Genomic DNA, 26,427 nt, shown 5'->3' with positions numbered 1-26,427 from the left:
TCCTTCCCCCACCCCCGTGCTCCCCCCTCCCCCCCGCAGCCTGCAGGCCGTACCACCGCACGGCGGGGGGGGAAATCCGCGACCCCCGGGGGTCCGTCCAGCCGCAGCCCCCATCCCGAGCCCCCCTCCCCTCGGCTCCGTGCCCCCTCCCCATCCTCCCCCTCCCCACCCCTTCCCTTCCCCCCAGGGCCCGGCAGAGCCGAGCCGCCCCCCCCCACGTCCCCCCGTGGCCTCTCCCCGGGCCCCCCAAACCCGCCCCCTCTCCTCTCCCATTGGGCGAGCCGCGGGCGGCGCGGGCTGCGATTGGCCGGCGGCGCCGTCGCTCATCCGTGGCGCCCCCTCCCCGCGTTCCCACGGCCGCCCCATTCATCCCCCGCCCGCCGGTCCCGGCGCCACGGGGCGGCGGCGATGCTCCGGGGGGCCGGGGGCTGCCGAGCCCCGCCGCCGCCCCCCCTGCCCCGCTGCCGGCCCCTAGCGGCTGCCGGGGGCCCGAGGGGCCGGGGTTAGGCGGCGGCGGGGGGCTGGGGGCGCGGTGGGCGGCTGGCAGGGGAGAGAGACACCGGGAGGAGGAGGAGGAGGAGGAGGAGGAGGAGGGGCGGCGGCGGGCGGTGATGCCGCGGCTCCCGGTGAAGAAGATCCGCAAGCAGCTGAAGCTGCTGCTGCTGCTGGCGCTGCTCACCTTCGCCGTCTGGTTCACCTACCTCCACATCAGCCTGGTGCGCCAGGGGCGCGCCCTCCGCATCCCCTTCGCCTACGGCAGAGGTAACCCCCCCCCCCCCCCCATATCCCCCGGGACCCCTCCCTTGGGATCACCGGGACCCACTGGTGGGCGTTCATTCCTCCTCCCGGTGTCTCCCCGCTTGCCCCATCCATCCCACATTTCCCCTACAGGCGGTGTCACCTCCATCCGTAGCCCCACACCCTCCGGAGGGAGTCGGGAGGGAGCCGAGAATCCCTCGGGGCTTTTACTATTATTATTATTTATTAATTTCATTTTATTATTATTTTTCTATTATTTTCATCATTATTATTATTTCTATTATTATTATTATAATTTCTATTATTTTTATTATTTATTATTTTTTAAATTTATTGCTCCATTATTTTCTTTCCTTGAGGGTTTCCCACCTCTCTTCCCAGCCATTTGCTTCTCCTCCGTGCTAACAAAAGAAAGCCGGCCGTAAAACCAGGAGCACCCAGGCGCTGGTGCAGGTCCCTGTCCCCGGAGCATCCCCATCCCCTCCATGGGGACCCCCCCCAGAAACCCCCAAACGCCTTTTCCACCTGGGAAGGGATGTGGGAGGCTGTAGCACGGCCAGTCCCGAGGGCCTGGTGCTGTGCTCCCCCAAAAGCTTAGCCCCAGGGGAGCGGTGGGGTGAGGGGCTTTATGTTGATGGACCCCCGGCTTTCTGCCTTGCAGACCTTGTTGGGCTGTTTGCCTGGTGTGAAACCGCACAAAATATTTGCCAGGTGGGCCAAAACTTGAGTTTGAAATGTTTCCGATGGGCTCGCAGGAAGAACCTGTCTCCCATCTTATTATTTTTTAAAATGCTTTGTGCCCTAAAATCATAGGAAAGGAATAAGGAGTTGGTGCTCGTAGAGGGGCGAAATGACTTTTCTGAGCAGGTTGAGGCTGGTGAAGTCTCTCAGCTGCTAAACCCAAAGTTTCTGACCGCAGGAGCAGCATGATCCTGCAGATTTTCAAGCCCCACCGGTGCAATCGGGATAACGCCAATAAGAGGAGCAGGAAATGAGATTTGCTTGGGCATCATCTCTGAGGAGCACTTGCGGGGAGCGCTGCTTGTTTTCTTTTTTCCGCTGCAGGATCAGGCTCATCGGGAAACCCCCAAATTACAGAAGTCTAACCCCAAAGAGGCTGCCCGATATCTTTTAGGGCAGAAAAGTCCTCTTTTGGGACTGGCAGATGGTGCGGGGTGGCAAGCTCGGCTGTCTGTCCATTGTAGTCCCTCTGGGTGAGGTTTTCCTTTTCTCTGAGGAGAATGCTCAGAGCAAAAGCACGTTCCCTGGCTGTGTTTTAGGGTGCTGAACCCGGTGGGTGCCTGCTCCTGCTCTCCCCTGCTGCCTCCTGTACGTGCCCCATATCCCTGCTGGCCTGTTACGGTGCTCAGGGGGCGAGGGGATGCTGTGTGCTGTAGCAGCGAGATGCATCGCCGTGCCCTGGCTCCTGGCAGAAAGCCCTGCAGTCGTGCTGCAGCTGAAAAGACGAGCTGCTGGTGGGATCCTCGTTTTGGGGGAGAAAGGTGGGGAAAAAGAGCCTGGAGATTGCAGCAGGGGGAACGCTCGTAGGGCTGTGTGAGGAGAAATGGGTTTGGAGGTGCTGGGTGAGGACGGTGCTCTGGGGCTTGCTGCTGGGCTCTGGGCTTGATCCACACCGTGGTGTACGTGGCAGAGATTCAGACCCAGCATTTGGGGATGTGGCTGCCTAAAAACTGGGGGAAAACAGCTTTTGGCACAGCTGGTACCTGATCTTCCGAGCTTAGAGGTGTCCCCAGCCCCACAGCCTTTGGGGATTTGGGGGACGCTTGTCCCTGGAGTGGGAGAGGTGGCTGGGGAGCTGTGCCCAAGAGAACCAAAGGGTGCCCAAGACCTCTCAGCCTGCCTCAGAGGATGCTGCCTGGCTTGCGTCAGCCAGCAGGAGGTGCTTGAAAGGGTTAATTACTCGTTAAACCAAGTGGCACAGAGCCCACGGGCTTTCTGGAAGCTGAAGGTGCGGGATGTGAGTCTTCCTGGCAGCTCTGTTGGGGGCAAGGTAGGGGTGGGCAAGGCCAAGAGGTGTGTGTGGAGGGGGTCTGAGCACGTGGGGGGGATTTTTGGGGGGTTCATGGGGTTCAGTGGCCTGGCATGCACTCACACAAGGAGCTGGAGCAGCGTGGCTGGGGACTTAGCTGGGAACCATGCTGACATCGTGTCCCTGATAAAAAAAAATACCCCCCTTCTCCTTATCTCCCACAAGTAGATAATTACCCTTCTCTGCCTAATTTAACACACAGATTCCTCATCTGAAATAATGAGACCATTACAGTGTTCTCCCGGCTGGAAACCGCACCGAGTCAATGGGGTGGAAATGCTTGCGTGCCAGGTGGAAAGGAAAAAAAAAATAAAATGAAAAAAGGGGAAGAATAGACAAAAAAAAAATACAGTAGACATTTAAAATAGCTCTTAGCAGGGGTGCTTGGCTGGTCCTGCTCCCTGGCTGCCACCTCGCTGGAGCAGCGATCGCATGCGCAGGGCTCTTGCTGGTGCCAAAGGAGCAGCAGATGTGCTGGGATCCTGGTTTTGGGAGGGTCCTGCAGCAGGTGTGGGATGTTTGTTGGAGGAGGGCGATGGCTCTATCCAAAGCCAAAACAGGGAGGGAAAGCTAGCAGGGCTTTTTACGGGGTGAGATGGTGGCTGCTGTGTGTGTGTTTTGGTGTGCGGGGTGGCCCCGAGAACTCCCCAAAATGCTGTGAGCAGAGACGGTGCTGGTTTGGAGGGTGCTGAGATTGTAAATCACAATGTTTGGGGTTGGAAGGGACCTAAAAGACCTGCTAGTCCAGCCCCCATGCTGTAGGCAGGACACCTTCCACCAGACCAGGTTGCCCAAAGCCCCGTCCAACCCAGCTTTGAGCTCATCCAGCAACGGGGCACCTGAAACTCCTCGGGGCAGCCTGCTCAGCGCCTCAGTGCCCTCAGAGCGAAGGATTTCTTTCTTACCTCCATTCTAAATCTACAATTTTAAACCCTCATCCTATCCATCTTTCTAAAGAGCCCCCTTTAAGTACGAAAAGGCTGCCATGAGGTCTCCCCAGAGCCATCTCTTTACCAGGCTGAGTGTGCCCAGCTCTCTCAGCCCCTTTTCATAGAGGTGGTCTTCCAGCTTGCTCTGACAACTCTGGCACAGGCTGGGTGCAAGTGCTTGCGCTTGGCCTTGCTGAACCTCACGAGCTGCCCAGCTGCTGGCCGAGCTGCCCTGAACCTTGTGGGGCCCTGCTGGATGCTGGAGCAATTCCCACCTCCGTATGAAGCGGGGAGCACCACGCTTCAGGAGGAGCTGCGAGCATCGCTGCCTGCACACCCCATGCCCCGTCCTCGCCTGTGCCCCTAGGGACAGCAGGAAGGAGTGAATTCAGGCTGACGTGCAGCATCCCAAGCACATCTCCTTGGTTCATGATGTGCTTTTTTTTATTTTTATTTTTTTAATTGGAAGGCTGGCACACTTGTGAAGCTGGGTGGCTTTATTTCCCTTCTCCAGAGGTGCAGGTAGGGGAGAGGATTGGAAAAAGCCCTTTGAAAAGGCTCGGTCGCCCTTGTGGAAGGGCAGCGGTGATGAGAGCGGCGGATGGCAGCTGCTGTCCCCAGAGCCGCTGTCTTCCCCTCCGTGCTATCCCCTGGGCCTCCCCCAGGGAGCCCTTTCCCTCCTCACTGCGGCCCCACTGCCCTGAATCGGCTCTTTGTACCCGCTCCTGCCCTGCCAAGAGCTGCTGGAAGGGGAGGAGGAGGAGGCAGGCAGACAAGCGAGCCCTGTCCTGGGTAGGCTGGGGCTGTCTCGGGGCTTTGGGGCTGGAAAACGAGCTGGCGTGTGGCTCGGAAACGTGGCAGCACGGCTCTGAGCCGCCCTGGGCACCTCTGCCCTGGGTGAGCACTGAGCTGCTCCTTAAAACGGGGTGGGGACGACTGCAAGGCTTGGTAATGAAGTGAAATGATGGTCTACGCCTAATTTATCCAAACAGTCCTCTTGCTTCCCCTTTGTGATGTCTGGGAGGGGGCTGAGAGCTCACATTTATGGCTCCTGCCTCAGCAGAAACCCCAAAGCTGTCAGGGATGGGGCTCAGCATCCCCTCTGCATCCTGAGCCGTGACAGGTGATGCTCCTTTAGGATGCCTTTTATCCTCTAAAGGGTCCTTTAAAGGAGCTGTATATAAAGGATATCCTATGAAGGGTCCCTGGTGTGGGTACCCTGAGCAGGTGAGACCCCAAATGAGGGGGGGAGGAACTGGTGCCCAGTGTCTGGCTGGGTTGGGACGTGGTGCAGCGGGTGCTGGAGCATCCCTGTAGCTCTGCAGGGTCCTGGTCCTCCCCAGCACCGTTTTGCACAGCAGGGGGGATGCATCACCTCTTCCAACAGCTCGAGTCCTTTATATAAAAAAAAAAAAAAAAAGAGAAAAAAAAAAAGACATTAAAGAACCCAACAAAAAATACTCCTCAGTCTCTTTAATGTGGGCTTTTGCTAAAAATGAATTTCTTCCTGACTTGTTTGTCTCCAGGCTTCGTTTGAAGTCTCCTTTTTGCTGTGGGGTGATGATGCTGGGGTCACCATCCATCTCCTCTGTGTCTGCCCACATCCCCACTGTGGGGATGTCCCCAGCCTGGCCACCAGCCTGGCACCCCCCTCCGTGCCCTCTCAAATTTAATTTAAAAGCAAAGGAAAGGTTCAAAAGCACCCAAGGCTGCTGGAAGTTCCTGGGGGAGGACGGGGAGGACGTAACACAGGTGCTGGCCACAGTGGGGTGCTTTGGGGCTGGTGCCAAATGAAATGAAACAGGAGGATGGAGACCGGGAGGATGGAGACCGACACAGGTGCAGGGAGGTGGGAGCTGGGGAGCACTGGGTGCCCAGAAGGATTCGGGGCCAAGCACGGGGATGTGGGGCTGCCTGTTTGAGGCGTTGATGTTTTGGAGCCTGATGAGCTCTGAGAAACCACCGATGAGCAGAGGAAGGTGCTGCAGGTCCAGCCCATTACCATCTCCCGTGGCACGAGCAAAGCTGCCAGGAGCAGCGGTGCCAGGGGAAATATCCCTGCCCGGGCACTGCTCCGTGCCCCTCCTTGGGATGCCACATGCGGTCCCCTGCCTTATCCCAGCCTCCTGGACAGATGCACCGATGTTTTTTGTGGCCTGGGGAGGAGTTTGCAGCATTGACTCTGATTGTAACTGCTTGGCAGCCCGGCAGTGGGGGAAGCTCGCGCTGCTGGCTGCTGACTCAGAGGCTGCGTGGCGGCGGCGAGCACCGAGCTGTTGGTAATTATCCGCTGGGATGGCACCTCGGGGAGGCCAGGCTCCCCTGGAGAGGGGTGGCGGGGCTGGGAGAGCTTTGTGCCAGTCCCTTCCTGAGCTCAGGGAGCTCAAAAACACCCCAAAAATTCCGAGGTCAGCACACAGCCTCTGGAGGAGAAAAGGACGTGCGCAGATCTCGCCGAGGGGTTTCAGCCTCAAAAGATGGGAGGTCAGGTACTGAGTGTACCCAAAACCTGGCCCTCAGTGCATGCTCCTGCATCTCACCCCATCACCAGTGTGCTGGGAGCAGCTTTGGGATGCCAAGGAGCAGCAAACCCAGGGCTTGGGTTTCTGTAAGCAGTAAAACTCCGTCTATAGCCTTGGTTAGACCGCAGGGCTGTTGTTACATCTCCATCCCGATTGTTTCGCACTTTTTTGTGTGTGAGTCGAGCTGCTGCCTCTGTGCATCTCTTTGCCAGGAGGGTCGGGCTGTAAGGATGCAGCTCTGAAGACACCGAGATGGTTTTGCAACTGGTGCAGCCCGGTCTGCCGATATTTCGGGGGCAGATGGTGGAGGGGCTGCTGGTGGTTGGCTTGGAGTAAGATCCAGCTTGCTTTAGCATCTCCGGCTCGGCAGAAAGAGGAAGACAAGAGCAGATGCTTGCCTCTGGGGAGATTTCTCGGTTGGGAGCACCCAGCAACATCTCTCCATCCCCATTTGCATCACTCCGCTCGTGGTTTGCTCATCGGGGCAGCTGGAACATCCTGCACCGCTAGTGCTGCTGGCTTTTTGGGGGGCAGCCAAACCCCAAATCCCTCTGTGCCCCCCTGTGGGTACTGTGCAGCCTGGGAAACCAAACCCTGGAGGCTCAGTGGTGGCATTTACAAATTCTGTTCTGTTTTTTAGCACAAGATTTTGGGGGGCTTCGGTGCAAATTCAATATCTTGCTTGACTGTCCTCATTTCCCAGCTCTCCCTGGCCCCAAGCACCTCACCTGTATCTTCACCAGCACCTTGCTAGGAGGGGATGAGCAGCGAGAGGAGCAACCAGGCAAAGGCTTGGGGGGAACGTGATGGCAAATCACCCATTTGTGTCCCAAATCCCACCTGGTTGATGTGCTTGGAAATTTGGTGCTGGGGCGCTTCGCTTTTCGTCTTGCTGGCAGTGCCCAGTTGGGGTTTGCTTAGGGGAAGGGAGAGGAGAGGAGGGGATGCTCCTCCCCGAACAGCAGCATCTCCTAGGAGCCTTTTATGCCTTTTATCCTCGCTGTGGCCTCTGGGCTTTGCTGTGGAGTGGGGCCAGGAGCCGAACAATGAGGCTCGCCAGTGCCTTTGTCCCCTCTTTGGGGCCAGGCTTCCAGCACCCTCTGCTTTGGAGGCGAGGGCTGCTCTTCTGTTCTTTCTTGGCGTTGCCTGGGGATGCTGATAATGACAGCGGGGAGGAGGGAGATGGCTTGCACGAGCCTGGCTGGGGCTGGAGGAGAAGTGGGGAGGGTTTTATATCCATCCCTGATTTTGCATCCAGCGGGGTGGCGAGTGCCTGGTTGCGAGCCCTCTTGCAGCATCTCCCATCTGTGTGAGGGACATGGAAAGAGCTGGAGGGGATGGGATGGGGAGCTTGGCTTGCTGGATTCGGGGATGGGCAGCTGAGCTCGCTGGCTTTGCCTTTATCCCCGGAGACTCCTCTGGGTGGGGAAGAGCAGAGCGAGCTCTCAGCACCACCTTGGGAACGATTAGGGAGAAAGCATCACCGAGGGGCATCTCCCCCCGAGCTGGCAGGGTTGGCCTCGAACCAAGGCAGCAGGAGAAATCCCAGCTCCGGAGCCTGCCCGAAGAAAGGGGCTGTGTTCGGGGTGAGCCAGCCGCGTGCCGCCGGCGGAGCAGGAGGGGAAGAGGAAGGCAGGAATTGGCAGCTTGAAAGGGCCTCTGTGCGCCACAGTCCCGGCTGGCCGGAGCGGCATGAAGCGGGTTTGTGTGGCTGCCATCGTGAAAAACCAGAGGTCTGGCTCATCCCCCGGGGACGGACCTTCGCTCCCGTGCTGACGGGCTCCATCTCGGGCAGCCTTTTCCTTCCCGACCCGCTGCTGGCTGGTACGAGATGCTGGCCTTTCCCTCCCTTTCTCAAGGGGGGGTGCTCATTTTCAGTTCCCACATGCTGCAGCCAGGCTGATTTGCACTTATTTTTTGGGCCAAAGCCTGTCCTTGACTTTCCTACCCCATATTTGAATTGCAGAAGAACAAACATTGTCGCGGAAACCTTTTTCCAAGGCTTTCCTGGCGCTTTTCCTCCTCCTGGGATGTGGCCACCTCTCTGAGCACACGCTTGCTTCCCTATCCCTGCTGAGAAGAGAGGGTTTTTCCAAAAGCTTGCAGGCGCAATTAGCCCTGCCCTAATGAATTTGTAGTGGCAGGGCTGGGATATGAGTGAATTCATTGGCAAGAGCATCTCTTGCCGTGGTGTTCCCGTAGAGGACCGTAAGGCTGGGGGATGTAGGAGCAGCGGTGCCTCCTGCTCCACGGCTGTCTTGCTGGGGGAGGTGACGATGGTGTGCTCGGTGACCGACCTCACCCTGGCTGGTTTTGCATGGCCAAAATTGAATTTTTGCATCTCAGACTCTGCTTTGCGTGGGGTAGAGGCAGGTGCCTGCCTCCGTGTGGTGACTTCTCTTTCTCTGCGTGCGTTTCTGCTAACCTTGCTCCAATTTCCCCAATTCCTCGTATACCAGACCCCAAACTGGGGGCAGCATCCGTGCAGCGAATGCAAGGGCACAGCCTCATGCCTCCGTGTCCTGCAGCTGGCTCAGGTCATCCCGGAGAGTATGTATGGGAACGGGAAGGGTCTGCAGAGCTGGACCTGCTCGCTTTCCCCCCCGCGACGCTCCCCATCTCGGCCTCGGTGGGGTCGCAGGAGGAGCGATGCATGTCTGAAGACGTGGGAGGGAGCTGCCAGGAGACAGCCGAGGCTGCCAGGGCTGAATAATGGCTGAGAGCAGAATAAGGGGGCTTTAGAGCTTAATTTCCTGTTCCCGCGCTGCGCTGGGGACGGGATTTGTGCCGCCATCTCCAAGGAGACGTGGGCTGCGCGGCCGCCTGAATGCTAATGGGCTCGGGTAGGGACGAGCCCCCCGGGGCTGCCAGATGAGGGGATGGAGAGTGGGGGGCATCTCGGTGCCCCCCACCCCGCTCCTTCTGCTCTCCGTGAGGACCTGTCTCTGCTCATGGTGTTTTGGGCTCCCCGAGGGGGTTTCTCACCAGGGTGCGGGGTGGTTGGTAAGGGGGAACCCCGCTGTGGTCATTGGGGGGCTGCCGTGCTGGTTTTGGGGTCCTTCATGCTTGTTTAAAAGTTTCGCAGGAATCCATCTGTTGTGGTGAGTGAAGGGGGTTTGCCGCCCCTCCCGGAGATAGCTAATGCAGTTTTCAAGTCTGCTCTGTTATTTTGGGGGAAGCAGATTATTTTCACACTGCGAAGCGAAGGCGTTTTAATGCGAACCCTCCCTGGCAGCTGAGGAAGATCAGTGCAAGCTGCAGAGGGGAGCCCGTAGGCTGGCGCTAATTATCGCAGCACTTGGTAACGAAGCCATCTGCAGTGGGTCCCCAAGCTCCCTCGGTGGGTGTAGGATCCCTTCTTTCCCTTCAGCTTGGTGTTGGCAGGCAGGAAGATATATTGGGAGAGATTTTTTTTGGGGGGGAAAGGGGGTCAGTGTGGTGAGCTCAGAGGTGTGGGATGCCCCAGGAGAGCTGGGGACCTGCGGGAGGAGGGCTGGGGCCTGTCCTTGTCCCATGCACAGCCCATGGGGCAGGCTGGGCTGGTTTCTCTCCGGTTACATCAGAGTGCTGGGACGTGGGTTGAGTCCTAAACTAAGCAAGTTTGCAGATGATGCTAAATTAAGAAGAGCTGTTGGTTCCCTTGAGGGTAGGGAGGCCCTTCGGAGAGAGCTGGATAGATGGGAGCATCCCACCTGGGCTGCACGCACAGGCTGTGTGATGTTTTGGGCTCCATGACTTCAGAAGGGTATAAAAATATTAGTGTGCCCAATGGAGGGCAGCAGAAGTGGTGAAAGGCCCAGGGGGCACGGCTTACGAGGAGCAGCTGAGGATGCTTGTTTGGTTCAGCTTGGAGAAGAGGAGACCCCCTGGCTGCCCGCCGTGTCCCCATGGTGGGGGGCGCAGAAGGGGTGCTGACCGCTTTTCTCTGGTGGTGGGATGCGAGGGGATTGCTTGAAGATACATCAGAGGAGGTTTCTAGTGGGTATTAGGAAAAGGATCTTCACTGAGAGAGTGGTCAAGCACCAGAACAGGCTGCCCATGGACGTGGTTATGGCCCCAGGCATGCCGGTGTTTAAGCGTTTGGGCAGTGCTCCTAGATGGCTTGGCTCTTTGGTTGCCTTGTGTGGAGTCAGGATTTGGCCTTGGCGATCCTCGTGGGTACCTCCCACCTCAGGATGTTCTGCGCTTTTATTTTCCACGCCATGCTTGGATTGAGTTTAATTCACGGCAGAGCTCAGCGCTGTCCCCGTAGCTGGACAGGCAGCCGAGGTCCCACGGGAGCTTATCCCATCTGTTACGTCAAAGGGCTGTGAGAGGAGTAATTAAACCTGATGCTGGCGAGCCACCGCAAGCTGCTTAGGACACGAATGCCACAAAGGGAATTGCAGCCAGAACCCGCCTCACTGTCACCCCGTCCATCCCTGCCCCAGGGCCAGGAGGTGGCTTCAGGAAAGCCCAGGAACATCTTGTTGTGGTGGGGTCGTAGGATGGCTCTGGTTGGAAGGGACCTCAAACATCACCCAGTCCCAACCCCCTGCCATGGGCAGGGATGCCACCTGCTAGATCAGGCTGCCCAGGGCCTCGTCCAAGCGGTCCTTGAACACCTCCAGGGATGGGGCACCCACAGCCTGTCAGGGTGAGGGATGCCAGCGGGACCTGTGATGAGGGGGGTGGCCGTGGTGTCACCGCTTCCCTGTTGGTGTTGCAGATGGAGAGCGGCTGGCGGAGGTGACGGACCCCGGCAGGCGGCCGGCGTCGGCCCAGGCATCAGCACGGCGGGGGAAGGCCGAGGACTCCAGTGAGAGCCGCGAGGAGGAGCAGGTGGCAATGGGAGCCGTAACGTGTCTGGGGTGGGGTGGGACCGGCCGAGATCCCTGTCCCGAGTCCCTGGCTCAGCACCTGGCCAAGCAGAGCAGAGGGCTCCAAGGATGGAGGGGCCACCAGCTTTGTCAGGCACGATCTGCCCTTAGTGAAGCCATGTGGGCTGTCCCCTCCTTATCTTCCCTGTTCCTTAGCCCCAGGTCCTGTTGTGGCTCTCGGGATGGGGACAGCAAGCCCTGTTGCTTACCAAAAGAGCAGCCCTTCGCTGCGTGCCAGAGATGCTTCGGAGCAGGTTGGATGCCTGGAGAGGCATCGAAGAGGCTCCCTGAATCCAGAGCAACAGCTACAGCTTAAAAGCAAAGATGGGAAACTTTACTCCCACTGCGCTTCAAGCGTGTGCCAGGCATCAGTGTGGATCTTGCTGTTGGCACCACCGATACTTTAGTTTTGGTCTTTTTTTTTTTAATTTTGCTGTTTTCCCTGTTCCCGTGTGCAGGACACCCTGGCCCCGATGCTGGGGTGTTCTGGTGAGGCTGCTCTGTAATTGCATCCTGGCTTTCCCAGGGAGCACGATTACGCCTCCTCCCTAATAATGCCTTCCAAGGGCATCGCTCCCCTCCTCCGGGATGGTAATGAGCTCATTTAGGCAAACTTTGCTAATTATTTCCTTGGCGCTGTGCATCTTAACGGGCTGGGCTTTGCCGGCACTGTGGTTCTTGCTGCTGGTTTTGGGGACACGTGGCTCCTATTCTGGGGGGGATGGCACTGTCTTTCCTTCCCCATCCAAGTCCACAGGGGACTGGGAGTCCTCTGGGGTCAGGCAGCCTCACTGCCCACACAGCGTGTCCCTGCTTGGAGGGCACTGGGGCTGAAGGGTGACGTTTTGGCTCCGTGTCGCTCATCCCTTCCTGTCCTTCCTTATCTCAGGCTCATCTGTTTGCTCTGGCCTCTGCCAGTGTTAGTGCAGGGGAAGCTCCGAAAGCACACGGCTCTTCTGTGCCACTTTTTCGGCAAGCGACTGTTCCCCTAATCCCTTCTAAATTGTGAGACGCGAGTGATGGGATTAACCTAATCCCCCTTAAAGGAAGAGGGGAGCAGGGAGGCGCAGATGCACTGGTTGCATTATTGCCCAGCATTATTCTGCTCTTTTGGAAACAAAGCCCCAAACACTCCCTTTCCAGGAGCCTGTAGGACCGGCCAAGCGTTTTGGACGCACAGAAGGCGTGCTGTTTAGGAGCAGGAGCACTTTCGACAGAGGATGGGAAATGAGTTTAGCTGGAACATTTTTGAAGCCCTGCTCCCTGGGACGCCTCGCCAATATTTTTCTGTGCTGGGGTGCTCTGCTTTCCTTTGCATTTATCCTGGAAAGCTTTCCCCTCGGTTTGGAAACACTTGACATCCCAAATGAGACGTTTATGTGTAGGGGGGCCTCCTCCTGCAGCGGGCTGGCCCTGATGCCCTGTGCCTCTCACCTCCCTCTCCTGCTTCCTTGGCAGGACGCACAGGATTTGGATGGCTGGCTTTCCAGGGGCTCGTGGTCCGACCGAGCCACCAGACACCCTAAACTCAACCTGACGAAGCAGGCTTTGCCCTGGGATGAACAGGTATGCAGGCAGGAGGTGATGGTGGAGGGGGAGCACAGCCACAACCCTGCTGTCCAGGGATGTGGGAGCATCGCGTGGTCCCCTCCACCCAGCCTTCTGGTGCCAGTGGGATGGGTGATGATGGAGCTGAGCTTTTGCTGCCATACCCATAAGGGAATCAGCCCTTTTATGAGCCTGCTTGGGAGCCGAAGGATGCTGTCAGAGCAGCAGGAGGAGGATTATCTGCTGGGGTTCGGCGCTGTGACCATGGGGCTGGCACAGGGCTGGGGATCAGCCTTTCTCTTGGTTGTTAGCGTGGGTGACAGCCCGTGGGCGTCCACATTTCAGCCTTCCCTGACGCTGTCCTGTTACCTCTCCCCCTCTTCCCTGGCACTCTCCTCCCGCAGTACAAAGGGAAGGCAAACCTGCACGTCTTCGAAGACTGGTGCGGAGGAGCCGTGAGGCACCTGAGGAAGAACCTCCATTTTCCACTCTTTCCCCACGTGAGTCCCAGACCCAAAGGAGGTGGGTGGGAGAGGGGGGTTGCTCGTCCCTCTCTGGGCGCTGCTTCATCTCCCCTTGCTGTGAGCCTGGCCCTTCCCCGAGACCTAAGCCTTCAGGTTTTGGGTCCTGTTCAGGCAGGTCATTCCTGTTGGAGCCAGCCAAGCTCCAGAGCTGAGTTGGAGGGATCTGGGTGGCGATGGGACCGCCGTGTCCCCTCTGGTTTTAGGGGTACGAGACCCCAAGAGGACAAGGGGCGGGTGGTGGTGGTACAAGGCATGAACCGTGGGTGCTTTCGTGTCCCCAGACCCGCACCACAGTGAAGAAGCTGGCCGTGTCGCCCAAGTGGAAGAACTACGGGCTGAGGATTTTTGGCTACATCCACCCCTTCAAGGATGGTGAGTGATGGAGCTTGGCCTCTTCTCCCCCTGCTGTGATGTGGAGAAGTTGCCTCCTCCCCCCTTCTTGGACCATATGAGGACAGAAGGGAGTCCCAAATCCCCTGGCTTGCCCCTTTGAGGCAAAGACCCTTTTCCGTGGTTGTTTTGAGCGGAGACAAAGCCCTGATCCCACCCAGGAGAGCACAGCGTGGGGTCTGGGCCAGCCTGTTGCCTCTGCCCATCCATCCCCCTGTTTCCTTGGGTCACAAGGAGAAGCTGTCACCTTCAAGCACCCATCCCAGGCTGCCAGGACTGCTGTATCCCTCTGTGGTGACCTTCTCCTCCGCTCTCCCCAGGGGATTTCCAGTTTTCCGTGGCATCAGATGACAACTCGGAGTTCTGGCTCAGCTCTGACGAGAGCCCATCCAACTCCCGGCTGGCTGCGTTTGTGGGCAAGGTACGCACCGTTGTCCTTGAGCTCCTGCTGAGGGCAGCTCCTCCCTTGGGGTGCCTCTCGTTTCCAGCATGCTAATGTCCTGCCTGACTGTGCTGTGGGGATCCCCAGTACTCAGCTAACGGCGTCTCAAACCCATAGGACCGAACCCCACCACAAAATCTCCCTTTGACAAGTCCCTCTGCTGCAGCGGCTCTTAAAAGGAGCAAGCAGAGTCCGTGGGTGACTTTGCCAGAGGCAGCTTCTGCTGCTGCTTCGTCCTTCTGGGAAGTGCCAGGCCATCTCAGCCTGGCTTCTTCTCCATCTCAGGATTGCTCCTTGCTGCCTGTCTGAATTTGGGCTCATGCCTGCTTGGCCCCGCGGTTCTCACACGCTCTTTTTTCCTTCCCCCAGCTGGGCACCGAGTGGACGGCCCCGGGGGAGTTCACCAAGTTCAGCTCACAGGTCTCCAAGCCTCTGCGGTAAGCTGCGCCCTGACCCTGACCAGCTCTTCCTCCACAGCCCCTTCCCCCAAAAAAACACCACTCAGATGTGTTGGGCTCTATGAGGTGGGGACCAGGAGTTCTTATATGGCTTCTCCACAGTCGAGTTGGTCAGCAGATATCCTGCTCACGGTGCCTTTCTCCCCACCCCAAGATGTTTAGCCACACGTGAGCAAGGGCAGCTTCCAGAGAGCTCCTCTGGCCCCGAGGGTCCTGGGGCTCCTCATCGTACTGGAAGCAGTAGCAGGTGTATTTCCTAAGCAGCCTTTTCTCTTCTTACACAGCCTCATGTCATCCAGGCGCTACTATTTCGAGCTGCTCCATAAGCAAGACGACCGAGGTTCGGACCACGTGGAGGTTGGGGTGAGTAAATGCTCCCTGTGCTCCTCCTCCCAGCTTCATTTCATCATGTCATCAAAGCCATTAACGGGGCTTTTCCTGGTGTGCCTTCAAGTGCTTTACCCCGAAGGAAAGCCAGGATTTCCCCTTGGTTTGGAGCAGAGCTGGGACTTGCTCACCTGGGCTGTTCCTACACACGCTTTTCTCCCAGCTTGTCCGATCCCTGTGTGTTGACGGCCTTTAGGGACCTAAAGACCCCGTCATCCCTCATTTGTGCCCCTGGACCTCCTGTAATGGATTCTAACAGAGCGACGCTGCTCTGGGCTGCAGTGGTGGTCAGACACCAGCGCTGCACAGCCAGTCCCATCCCCTCCCATTCCCTCTTGCTCTGTGCAGAAGACAATTGGGCTGGAAAAATAGGAAAGGTCCCTTTTTGGGGGAGCTCAGACCGTGGGTAAGATCGGGACAGCCACAGGTCTGATCCAGGACTGTCTGTGACTGTCACCTTGAGCTGTCAGCCCCCCTTGTTACTTTGGGTCCCTTTTTTCTTCCTCCCCCCTCCTTTTGGAGATACCAGGAGCTTCAAATCTGAACTTGCCTGCCTTGCCTGCGCAGCCCTGAAGCGTACATCTCAGGAGCTTGGGCTTTTTTTTTTTTTTTTGGGAGGGGAAGATGTCGGCTCTTTTGCCAAGGTTTCCTTTCTCCCAAACAGCCATTAATCACTGCTGTCAGACTTGTGCCAGCAAAGCATCAGAGAGAGGCTGACAACTCCCCTTCCTCGCCTCTCTCCTCCCCACCTCTCAACCTCACCCTCCGAGGGCTCCGGTCCCAGTGCATCCAGCGCTGATAAGATCTGGATTTCTGATGTGAAAAACAAATGGGGGGGGTGGGGGGTGGGGAAGGCATTTTTTTGCTGGAGGGAGGGAAGCCTCGCAGATGGTTGCAAAGAAACAACAACAAAAAAGGACCCTAATGCATCTCTCCCTGGGGGAACTTAAAGGCTTGTCTGGACGAAGGCTCGAATCCATCTGAAGGCATGCTTTTAACATGTAGTCACATCGGTGCAGGCAGCTGGGAAGACCCTCGTAAGTCAATGCACACTCGACGTGCCCCAAATCAGCTTAAGCTGCGCTGAAACGAGTCGTGAAGAAAGCAGCAGGAATTTGCAGCGGGTTGCTTCGTGACCCGCTTTGGCCTGTGCTGGTTTCCTGCGGTGGCTGGTGTGGGTTGTGGTCCTCACCACCGGCGTTTTGCAGCCCTGGGGAGAGACAGAGGAAGGAGGATGTGCTTTTGGGGTCAGGGTATTTTAGGGCTTTGGTCACGGTCTTGATCCTTGACGTTGTCCCTGCCCTGCCAAGGCACTGCCCATGTTTGTGCTGCCCCTGTGATGTTGTTGATGCTGGTGAAGAGGCTGCTGCTGAAGCAGGGCTGGATGTGTCCTGCCTGGCCTGGAAGGACCACAAATAACTGGGATATGTGGCAGTCCCAGCCAGGAGGTAGCATGAGATGCTCTGTCCCACCTCAGGGAGCCTTGTCCTCTCCAGCCACCCAAGGAATAAGCCCAGACCACCTTGGGTTGAAGGCAGGAGATGGGTCTGGAGCTGTGTAGGGTCAGCCCTACCTCTCCTTCCACCCCTGCAGGGTTGGGGCTGGGAACGATGCAGAAGAATTCCTGGGAGCTGAGGGTGGATGAGGACCCATCCTCCCACTGATCCTTCCTGTCCTTCTTTTCCTAGTGGCGAGTTTTCCTTCCCAGCTTGAAGTTCGAGGTGATCGACTCCTCCTACATCTCTCTGTACACAGGTAAGGACCGCCCGGGACCTCCCCGAGTACCCCACTGCTCCGTGGCCCTCCCAAAAACGGGATGTTGGAGGTGATACGCCACGGAAACGCAGCTCCCGTGGCTGCTGCACTTCAGCCTCCACCCTGCTAAATAGACCTGGTTCCTCGGCGAGCAGCTCAGCTCCTCGGCCCGGCCCTGAGTTATGAGGAGCTGTCGTCTGGGTGGGGATGGATGGCAGGGGGGTTAATTAAATCTATAGATCTTCTGCTTCCTGCCCCTTCCCCGGCCTGGCAGCAAGAAAGCTCTTGATAGATGGGTCTTGCACTCACCGTGCTTAAGAGCCGGTCATCAAACATGCCCTCGAAGGTTTTTGATGAGGCCACAGGACGGGCAGCGCACGGGGATCAGCGGGGAGAAGAGGGATGGAGGGGGCTGAGCCGCTGATGCTGGTGCCCAGGAGATGGATGAGGCTGAGATAAATTCCCCCCAGCCACTATCCGTCAGTGTTGGCACCCTCCTGCCTCCGAGCTCCCTTTGGAGCCCAGCAGCATCCCAGGGAAAAGCCAAGCCACGCGGGAGGTCCCTCTCCTTGGGGTTCCTCCAAAAGATTTTCCCTTTTCCTTGCTCCAGCCTTTTCCAGGGGCTGCAGCCCGACCTTAGTTTGCTGTACGGGGAGCCCTGGGTCTGTTGATCCGAGGCAACGTGTCCCACGTCTCCCCACACTTCCCAGCAAAAAGCAGAGGTTTTGGTGTTGCTGGCTTTGGAACCTGCCCGTTGCCTTGCAGGGCACCCTTGGGTGCTAGGGACAGGCGGCTCTGTGTGGGACCGAGGTGGCCAGAGCACGGTGACCTCCCCTTGGGCGCTCTGGGGGCTGCTTAACAGCCAAGGACAACGTGTTACATGAAGCCTTAAATAGAAGAAAGGGCACAAACAAGCTCGCGGTGTGTTTACCTGCAGCTTGAAGGGGAAGAGCGCTGGTGGCTTAATTCCCGTGTCCTTGGGAGCCGAAGCCTCCGAGTGCTGCCATCCCTGGTGTTTGTGGCGAGCGATGCTGTAATCAGAGCTGGGGCTCCCGGCTGAGATCAGCCGTACCCTGTCCCTTCGTGTCATTAGCTGACGTCAGTAATTATCAGGCTGATTAGTCACAGGGTCTGCAAGGCCGGGAGAGGGCTGAAAGAGCTGGGTTTGCGCTGGTGCAGGCTCCTTGGCTCTGCAGGAGCTGGGAATCTGTGGGATGTGCTGTTCCCAGGGAGGACCACCATCAATTTGGGGTCGCAGAGCATGTGTGTGTGTCTCCTTTTGGGGGGCACAAACCTTGTGTCCCTGCTGGGCGAGGGGGGACACAGGAACTGGCACTGAGCACTGGGGCTCAGCCGGGTTCCCCCCACAGTCACAGGAGGGTCCCCAGGGCTCCCCTCTCCCACACTGTGTCCTGGGTGAACAAATGGGGACAGGAGGGGGAATCCCCAATCCCCTGAGCCCTCCAGGTGGGATGGGGGCAGAGGCTGGGACGTGCCACCTTGGAGGATGCTGCCAGCTCCTTAGGGAAGGTGAGATGGTGCTCGGAGGCTGGAGGGCGAACCCTGCGGTGGGTGTCCATGGGGTTCAGGCTCTGCCCTCGCTCCCCGCAGACGAGTCGTCCCTGAAGATGAACCACGTGGAGCACATCCCGCAGTCCCTGGCCAGCCACAGCGGGAGCTACCTCTGGGAGGCCCAGCAGGACGAGCATGGGGCTGACATGCTGAAGCCCGACCCCAGGGACACCTTCTTCCTCAGTAAGTGCCTGGGACCGGGTCCGTGCGCTGCTCCATGACTTCTTAGGTCCCTTCCAACCCAAACCATCCTGTGATTCAATGAAAAAGGCAGGACCTGGCTGCCCCAGGTACCTAGAGCATCTCCCCTGCCTTCTGCCTGTCTCGAGGGTGAAGGACAGCTCTGCAGGGGGCGATTTGGGAGGGTCTGGGCTACAAACTGTAACGTGGGAGGGGGCTGCAGGGGTGGAAGGGCACAGGCTTGGGGCTGAGCTGCAGCTGCCTCTCTTCAGCCCCTGCGATAGAGCCGTCCCGAGTGGAGAATGTGCTGGTGCCCTGTGCCTACAGCCCCACCTACGTGGTGAAGGACTTCCCCATCGCCCGCTACCAGGGCCTGCAATTCGTAAGTGTCTCTCCCCGACACCTGTGGGAGGAATGGGGTCACGCTCCCACAGGACACCTGCCAAAGCTCCTGCCCTCGTTTCGGGGTTTGGCTTGGCAGGGCCGCGTCCACCTGGTTAAACTCCAGGAGCTGTCCCCATCGGGAGGGTCAGGCTGAGCTTCCCCCTCTTGACCTGAGGGGGCCCGAAATGAGCACCCCACAGTGTGTTTGTGGTGCTGGGCTGGAGCTGAGGTCTCCTGGCTGTTGGGGTGCCCCCCACCCGTCCCCCACGTCCTCAGAGTGAGCCCACCCTGCGCAGGGGTGACGGCCGTGTGCTCGGCTCCCCAGGTCTACCTCTCCTTCGTGTACCCCAACGACTTCACGCGCCTCACTCACATGGAGACCGAGAACAAGTGCTTCTATCGGGAGTCCCCGCTCTACCTGGAGAAGTAAGTGTCGGGCCGTGACCCCAAACCCTGTCCCCAGCAAAAAGCCACCTCCAGACTGGCTCCTGCCCCATCTCGTGGGCTCCTGGGCTGGGTTTGGGGTCCCAGCTCCCATCCCGGAGCTGGGCTGTGGCTGGGGACGTTCCCCCATGCACCCATGTGTGTGTGTGCGAGGCAGCATGCACCCGCCCGCCCGCGAGCACCCCTCCCTTATCTGCAGGACCTCATCTTTCATCTCCGTCTCCCAGGTTTGGTTTTTATAAGTACATGAAGATGGATGAGGAAGAGGAGGACCCACGCCAGCGAGCGTTTCTCTTCCTCAGCCCAGACAGTGAGTCATGCCCGCCCGCTGGCAGCTTTCGGGCATCTCTCAGCAGCTTGGCACGGGGCTGAGCACCTGGCATCCTGACCCACCAGCCCACCTGCTGCGAGAGGCAGCGTATCGGGATGCCTCCGGTGATGTGCTGCTGCTGGGGGCTCAGGGGTTCACCCTCCCTGCTTTTTGAAGCCGCATCTCCCTGGCTGAAAGCAGATGTGCCTGCAGCATCTGTAAGAGGAGACCGGCGTGGTTTTTCCCCCTCTTGTCCCACAAGCCCACTATTTAATTATCCGATTGCTCTGCCTCTCCTCTTCTGTTATTAGCATCACCTGGGCTTGATTCAGCATCGGCTTGATCTCTCTGAGCTGGGCCCAGTGTGGACTTTGGGGATGCCCGTGCAGGCAGGGATTCCTGGGGGGAATCAATTTTTTTTCAGAGCCTGCCCTGCTCTTGGTGCAGGCTCGGTTTGTTCCCAGGTGAAATGGGAGTAGTGCCAGGATTCAGAGGGGTTAATTAGCCGAGGTTTGGAGGGGTTAATTAGCAGAGTCTCTCACCCCTGTTCTTGGCGTGCATCACTCAGCACCTGCCACCTCAGTCTCCCTCACCTCGGGGCAGTTTTCAGGTTTGTCCTCCTTAGGGAGACGAGCTTTGCCTGCTCGTCTTGAGCCATCGTGCTGCAGAATGGCCTGAACCCTCCGGGTATTTACCTCTGGCTTTGCTCCCTAGATTTTCTTGAGGACGATGAGGAGGAGGAGGATGGAGCAGACAGCCCTGAGCCTACCGACCCACCTCCTGAAGCCAAGAAAAACCTCGAGCTGGTAACCAGAGCCAAAAAGAAGGAGATCCTGCCGATCACCAGGGATTATGGGGACGAGCTGGAGTACTACAGCTTTCGCCACAAGCAGGACCAGGTGCAGGATGAGGCGGGCATGGGAAGGTGGAGCGTGCCCCTGGCTACCCCCAGCCCTGCAGCCACCCCTGAGGGTCCCCATGGCTATGGGGCTACAGGACCCATGCAGGAGCGAGTCAATGGGAGGATGCTCCAGTGGCTACCCCAGGAGCCCAGCGAGGGCAAGGAAGATGAACTAGGGCTGCTGGCATCCTCCAAGCATGCTGGGACCCTGAGCCTCCAACCCCACTTCTCTGTTCCCATCTTTGGTGGCAGAGCCAAAACACCAGGTCCCAACAAGCCTGTGTCGCCCAAGAAGGACAAAAAAAAACAGAAAACCCAGGAGAAGGTGTACGTGACCAGGCTGCAGATGGGCAAGCGCAAAACCCCTGCCCAGGAGCCTGCCTTCCCCAGCATCTTCCTGTACCCAAAGCCTCTGAAGAAAGTGCACCTTCGCTCCAGGACCCCTCAGAGGCATCCCATCACCTCCAGCAAGCTCCGAGCAGTCCCCGGCCACCGGACCCCTTGGCTCTTGAGCAACATCTCCAAAGAAAGAGACGCGGCCAGGAGGAAGAGCACGTGGATGGGAAGCAGGAGGTGGGAGCGGGTGAACAAATGGGAAGAACTGGGGGCCGAGGGGATCTTCAGCCGGGAGACCCACGAGGACACGACTGCTGCCCCGGGCAGGGTGGCTGCCACCACCGATTACAACTCCTCTGAGGTGGGGACGAGGGTGACATCCTTTCTGAAGATGTCGGAGCTGACAGCATCCCAGCAGGAGGGAAAGGGCCAGGAGGAGGAGGAAGAGGAGGAGGTCTCGGACTACAGCTACGAGACGGCAGAGCTGCCGCAGAGCTGGCTGGAGGACTCCATCAACTGGCAGAGGACGTTCAGCGTCAGCTCAGTGGACTTCGAGCTCCTGAGATCCGACTGGAACGACCTGCGCTGCAACGTCTCGGGCAACCTGCAGCTGAGCGAGAGCGAGGTGGTCGACGTGGTGGCCCAGTACATGGAGAAGCTCAACGAGAAGAACGGCGGGTAGGGAGGCAGCAGGGGACGGGAGGGAGGTGGGGGGACCTGCCTTTTTGCCCCTTTTGGCTTTTTGGGACTTGGGGGATCCCGACGTTGGGTTAGAGTCATGGAGGTTGGAAGGGACCTTGGAAGATCATCGGGCCCAACCTGTGGGGAGGGAAAAAGGAACCTAGATGGGATTGCGTGCCACCCTTTCCAGTCACATCTTGAAAACCTCTGGTGGTGGGGATGCTACCGTGTTCCTGGGCAGGTTGTTCCAGTGAGTGGTTGTTCTCACTGTAAAAAAAAAAAAAAAAGAATTGGCTTATATCAAGACAGAACCTCTCCTGATGCAGCTTGTGTCTGCTGTACCTTGTCTTGATGTTGGCTCCTAGGGAAGAGAGAGCCCTGGTCCTCCTTGTAGCTGCCCTTTAAGAACTGGAATATTGTGATGAGGTCCCCCCAGGGTCAACAGACCCAACTCCTCCAGACTTCACTCAGGTTCTTTAGCCTGAGTAAAAGTCATTGCTCAGCATCCTCTGAGTGCAACCTGCTGGCCCATCTTACAGCCCACCTGTCCAGTCTGCGTCTTGGCAGTTTGTCTAGTAGAAGGCTGTGGGAAACAGCATCAAACATGTTGCTGAAGCCCAGGTAAACAATACCCACTGCTCCCCATGTGGACAGACATGTTACTGAGTTGTAGAAGGTGTTTAGGTGATAGCAGGTTCAGCCCAGCCCCTCAAGCACGGGGAGAAGAGCTCGTGGCCGCGGTGGCTTCAGCTGCTTCTCCTCTCCCTGCAGCATCTACACCCTTCTGCGGATCGTCAACGTGGAGAAGCGCCGGGACACGGCCCGAGGGAACCGCTACCTGCTGGAGCTGGAGCTGGCGGAGCGGGGCCAGCGCACGGTGCGGCTCTCTGAGTACGTCTATGTCCTCCTGCACCACGGCAAGCAGGACGACAGTGCCGAGACCAACCCCGAGGGGCCAGCCCTGGGGGCCACCGAGCCCCAGCCCAGCGCCTGGAGCGTCTTGTATGGCAAACCCATCCTGTGCCAGCCCCTGCAGCTCAGCTGGAAGCAGGACATCATGGTGCACTTCGTGGTACCTGGTAGGTGACAGAAGGAGGTGGCTGGCCCAAGGGTGTGCTGGCAGCCAAGAGGGTATGAACCGTGGCTGTGTTGGGCAGAGGGGTGTAGGGACATCCCCATGACCATGGTAGGGCCGAGCATGTTTTCTGGGGTCTTGGGCAACCACTGAGCAGGGCTGTCTCAGGAGGCCAGGTCCATAGCGATGCTGAGGTTATCTGGTCTCGTGAGATGGGGTGTTGATGTGGTTGGGCGTGCTCTTGGGACTTCCATTGCTGGGATCCCGAGGTCTGAGAGACTTCTGTGGTTGTGCCTGGCAGTGAAGAACCAAGCGCGCTGGGTCCAGCAGTTCATCTCAGACATGGCCGGTCTGTACGAGGCTACCAAGGACGCCAACTTCAACGTCATCCTGGTGGACTTTGACAGCGATGACATGGACGTCGAGAAAGCCCTGCAGGATGCCAAGCTGCCCCGGTAACCTACCCCAAAGACCCCAGAACCCCATCCACGTCCCACCGTGGTCCTCACGAGGCTCACAGGGCCAATCCTCGCTGCTATTCTCAGTCCCTCTCCCTTGTGTCCCCTTCTATCACCAACGCTGACTGCCCTGGGCTCTCTCCCCAGCTACCAGTACCTGCGGCGCATGGGCAACTTTGAGCGCTCAGCTGGGCTCCAGGCTGGCGTGGACATGGTTGAGGTGAGCTGGGGGTAGCAACCGCTGCTCCCCTCCCTTGTGGCTTCTGGTGGGGGCTTGGGGCTGTTTGTCCACGAGCCTCATGGCCGCGTCTTGTCCCCCCGCTGCAGGACGGGCACAGCATCGTGTTCCTGTGCGACCTGCACATCCACTTCCCTGCCAACATCCTGGACAGCATCCGAAAGCACTGCGTGGAGGGGAAGCTGGCCTACGCGCCCATCGTCATGAGGCTGAGCTGCGGCAGCTCCCCGCGGGAGCCCAACGGTGAGCGGTCCCCTGGGCGATGCCCCCCGTGTGCCCCAGGATTGCGTGGGTTACAGCCGTGCTCGGTGATGTGAGAGGATGAGTGTGGTCTGCTTTGGTGAGACAGAGTTTGGAGCCCAAGGGTGCTCCAAAAGCTGTGGTGTCACCCTGTGAACCACCCACAGCAGGAGGTGGCAGTGGTGGGGACAGACCCGTGGTGGAAAGGGGTGGATGAAATGGGGGTGCTCCCATGGCTGGGGCTCAGCGAGTCACAGGGAGCACCCCAGGGTGATGGTTTGGCGGGGCGGGGGTCCCGCTGCTCTCCCCCACAGGTTACTGGGAGGTGAATGGCTTTGGCCTCTTCGGCATCTACAAGTCAGACTTCGACCGCGTCGGAGGGATGAACACAGAGGAGTTCAGGGACCGTTGGGGCGGGGAGGACTGGGAGCTCCTGGACAGGTGAGGATGGGGGCACCGGGACCCCTGAACCCTCCCCTATGGGCATGGCTGGCCTCTGCTCTGCTTTGTGCTCTTCCCATGGGCAGGTTGTGTCACCTGCACCTTGGAGCCACCTCCGAGGAGGTGTTCAGCTTCCCAAGGCCACAACCTGGCTTTGGGGCGCCCCCAGCTGTGTCCGTGCCCTCCTTTTCCCTGAGCGTTTGTCCCTCTGTCCGGCTGCAGGGTCCTTCAGAGCGGGCTGGAGGTGGAGCGCTTACGTCTCAGGAACTTTTACCACTACTACCACTCCAAGCGCGGCATGTGGAACACCCGCAGCAAGAAGCCGCCCAAGGACTAGCGCCCCGAGCCCGGCCTGCAGCTGCCAGGCCCCACCAGAGGTCGGCCACCACCGCCGCCACCTGGCTGTCCCCAACCCCTGCCCGTGGCCACCGGTGCTGGCACGGAGGGCACTCGCTGCCACCAGGATCTCTCAACGAACCGCAGTTACTTTGGGGGGGCGATACGGGGAACGGGGGGTGGGTGGGCGAAAGCGGGCTTGTGGTTTTTTTCTTAAGGGTCTAATTTCTTAGTCAGAAACGAATTTATTAACTCATTAGCGCTGGGGCGACGGGCATCCTGCTGTCAGGAGGGGCGAAGCCTCCGGGCTGAGCCCTGGGGCTGTGCTGCGCCGGCGATGCTGGAGGTGGGAAAGAGGTACCCCAAAAAAGAGGTACCCCCCAAAAAAAGGTACCCAAAAAAGAGGTATCCAGAAAAGGGTACCCAAAAAAGCGGTACCCAGAAACGCAGTACCCAAGCTCGCAGGCGGTGCCCACTCTGCATCCCCCCAAAATGCCAGTGCCAAGCTTCTGCAGGGGGGCTGCTGGAGCAGATACCTTCAGGGTGGGGGTCCAAGGCCAGCGGGATCCCCAGAGGCAGGCTTGGAGGGGAGAAGAGGGCTCAGCTTTGCCCCCACTGCTGTGGGTGGCTGGGGCAGGGGCAGAGCCCCTTCCTGGACCCCCTCAAGCAGGACGAGCTGGCGATGCTTAGGCCCGGGAGGGTGGGCTGTGGGGGGGGGGAAAGGGCAGAGCCCGAAGCAGGTATCGGGAGCAGGGGAGAGCAAACAACGTTTCCAAGCTAATTTCTGTGAAATTATGAGGTAGGAAGCTGTTTTCAGGAAGTTCTGTCTGTTGTTTTTTTTGTTTGTTTGTTTGTTCGTTGTTTTTTTTTCTTTTTTTTTTTTAATTCTTAAAAAATAAAATCAATGTCTTGGCTGGGATTTCCTTCCCTCCCAGCCCCATGTCACCCTGCACCTCGAGGCAGAGCAGGAGGAGGCTGGATACGGGGTGAGGATCTGCTCTTTTGGGTGGCAACGTGCAGAAAAAGGGGGGAGGAGGAGGAGGAGGCAGCCGGGTGCCTTTGATGCACGCCCGGGCTTGCAGGGAGATTGGGGAGCCTCCACCCCACACCTGGGCTCCACCCGCCCGTGCCCCACACGGGGAGCTCACCCCACTGCGGGAGCAGGGGCTAAAAGCAGGCCGTGGGGCATCCTTGCCCCTCGTGGGGGTGATGCAGCGAGGCTGAGCACCCCCAGGGAGCTGAAATGTCCCTCAGGTCACCCCAGGATGTGCTGTTGGGGTTGCTCTGCTGTGGGATGAGGGCAGAGGGCAGGCAGCGGGATTTTATCCCCGTGATGCCACTCACAGGCTGCTCTCCTTGCCCAGCTGCCCTCGTTTTCGAGCCCTTTTTTAGTGCTTTGTTGTGGGCGAGGGCTTTGCCTGCTGCACCAGGAGGTGGCCTCAGGGCTGAGAAGTCCTGGGCAGGGCAGGCGGCCACACCGACCCCAAAATTCATGGGCAGCGTGATCCCCAAAGCCAGTTTTCCTTAGGCACAACTTTTCCAGCTGTCAGAGCGGGCAGTGCTCCTGCTGGAGCTGCTGCTACCAGCGCTGTCACCGCTCACCCTGCTGGGGACACTAAGCCTCTCCGGTGTCAGCTTTGGTAGGGCAGGGGAACCCCAAATGACAGCAGGGCTGGGGCAGTTCCCCTCTTTTTGAGGAGCAAGAGGGAGAGGCCTTTGCTGAGCGGCTCGCCCTGCCCCGGGGGAGTGCTGGATTTGGGCTTGTTGGGTCCTGCGGGATGGGGGGGGACAGAGATGAGTACCAGCCCCAAGCCTGTGGCCCAGCAGCTCTGTAGGGCCGGCTGTGGGGCTGAGCACAGGGGTGGTGGTGGGCAAAGGGGGCTGGCAAGCACTGGGTGCGGTGTGGAGCCGCGGCTCCGGCACTGGTGGGAGAGATGGCCCCGAAACTGGTTTGGCTCGTTTGGAACGCTCCCTTTCGGCTTATCTGGGCTTCAAAGGGCTCCTGCTCAATCCCACACATGCAAACATGCTCCCCGGGAGCCTCTAGGGCAGGGGGGAGCCCCTTGCCCCAAAAGCTGCATCCCCCTCCCCTGCTTCTGCTCCCTCTTGTCTTCTTCGGAAGCCCCTTGTTGCACCCATGGGTGCCCTGTGCTGGGTGGGGGGCTCAATGGCCCACATTGGGCAGGATGCATTAGCCAAAAGGGCATG

At 58.7% G+C, this 26,427-nt stretch overlaps 1 protein-coding gene across 2 annotated transcripts; it reads left to right on the top strand.

Moving 5' to 3' along the window:
- The first annotated feature begins 379 nt into the window (after positions 1–379).
- On the top strand, positions 380–25,138 carry B4GALNT4 (beta-1,4-N-acetyl-galactosaminyltransferase 4). 2 transcript variants are annotated; one of them, XM_068683696.1, is made up of 20 exons: positions 380–762; positions 10,969–11,081; positions 12,578–12,685; positions 13,072–13,167; positions 13,473–13,563; positions 13,902–14,002; positions 14,393–14,460; positions 14,766–14,844; positions 16,557–16,623; positions 18,235–18,378; positions 18,648–18,757; positions 19,085–19,185; positions 19,431–19,513; positions 20,228–21,428; positions 22,203–22,510; positions 22,808–22,961; positions 23,112–23,184; positions 23,292–23,445; positions 23,757–23,883; positions 24,106–25,138. In XM_068683696.1, the coding sequence occupies exons 1-20, from the start codon at positions 612–614 to the stop codon at positions 24,218–24,220; spliced, it is 3,444 nt and encodes a 1,147-aa protein (XP_068539797.1). In that variant the 5' UTR covers positions 380–611; the 3' UTR covers positions 24,221–25,138. The 2 variants fall into 2 exon arrangements, with proteins under 2 accessions (XP_068539797.1, XP_068539798.1); XM_068683697.1 differs by lacking the exon at positions 380–762 and adding an exon at positions 1,885–2,261.
- Positions 25,139–26,427: the final 1,289 nt, after the last annotated feature.

This window comes from Anas acuta, chromosome 5 (assembly GCF_963932015.1).
Source record: "Anas acuta chromosome 5, bAnaAcu1.1, whole genome shotgun sequence".
Classification (NCBI taxonomy): domain Eukaryota; kingdom Metazoa; phylum Chordata; class Aves; order Anseriformes; family Anatidae; genus Anas; species Anas acuta.
The sequence above is the reverse complement of the archived record's forward strand: the minus strand, read 5'-3'. Positions and strand labels throughout refer to the sequence as shown.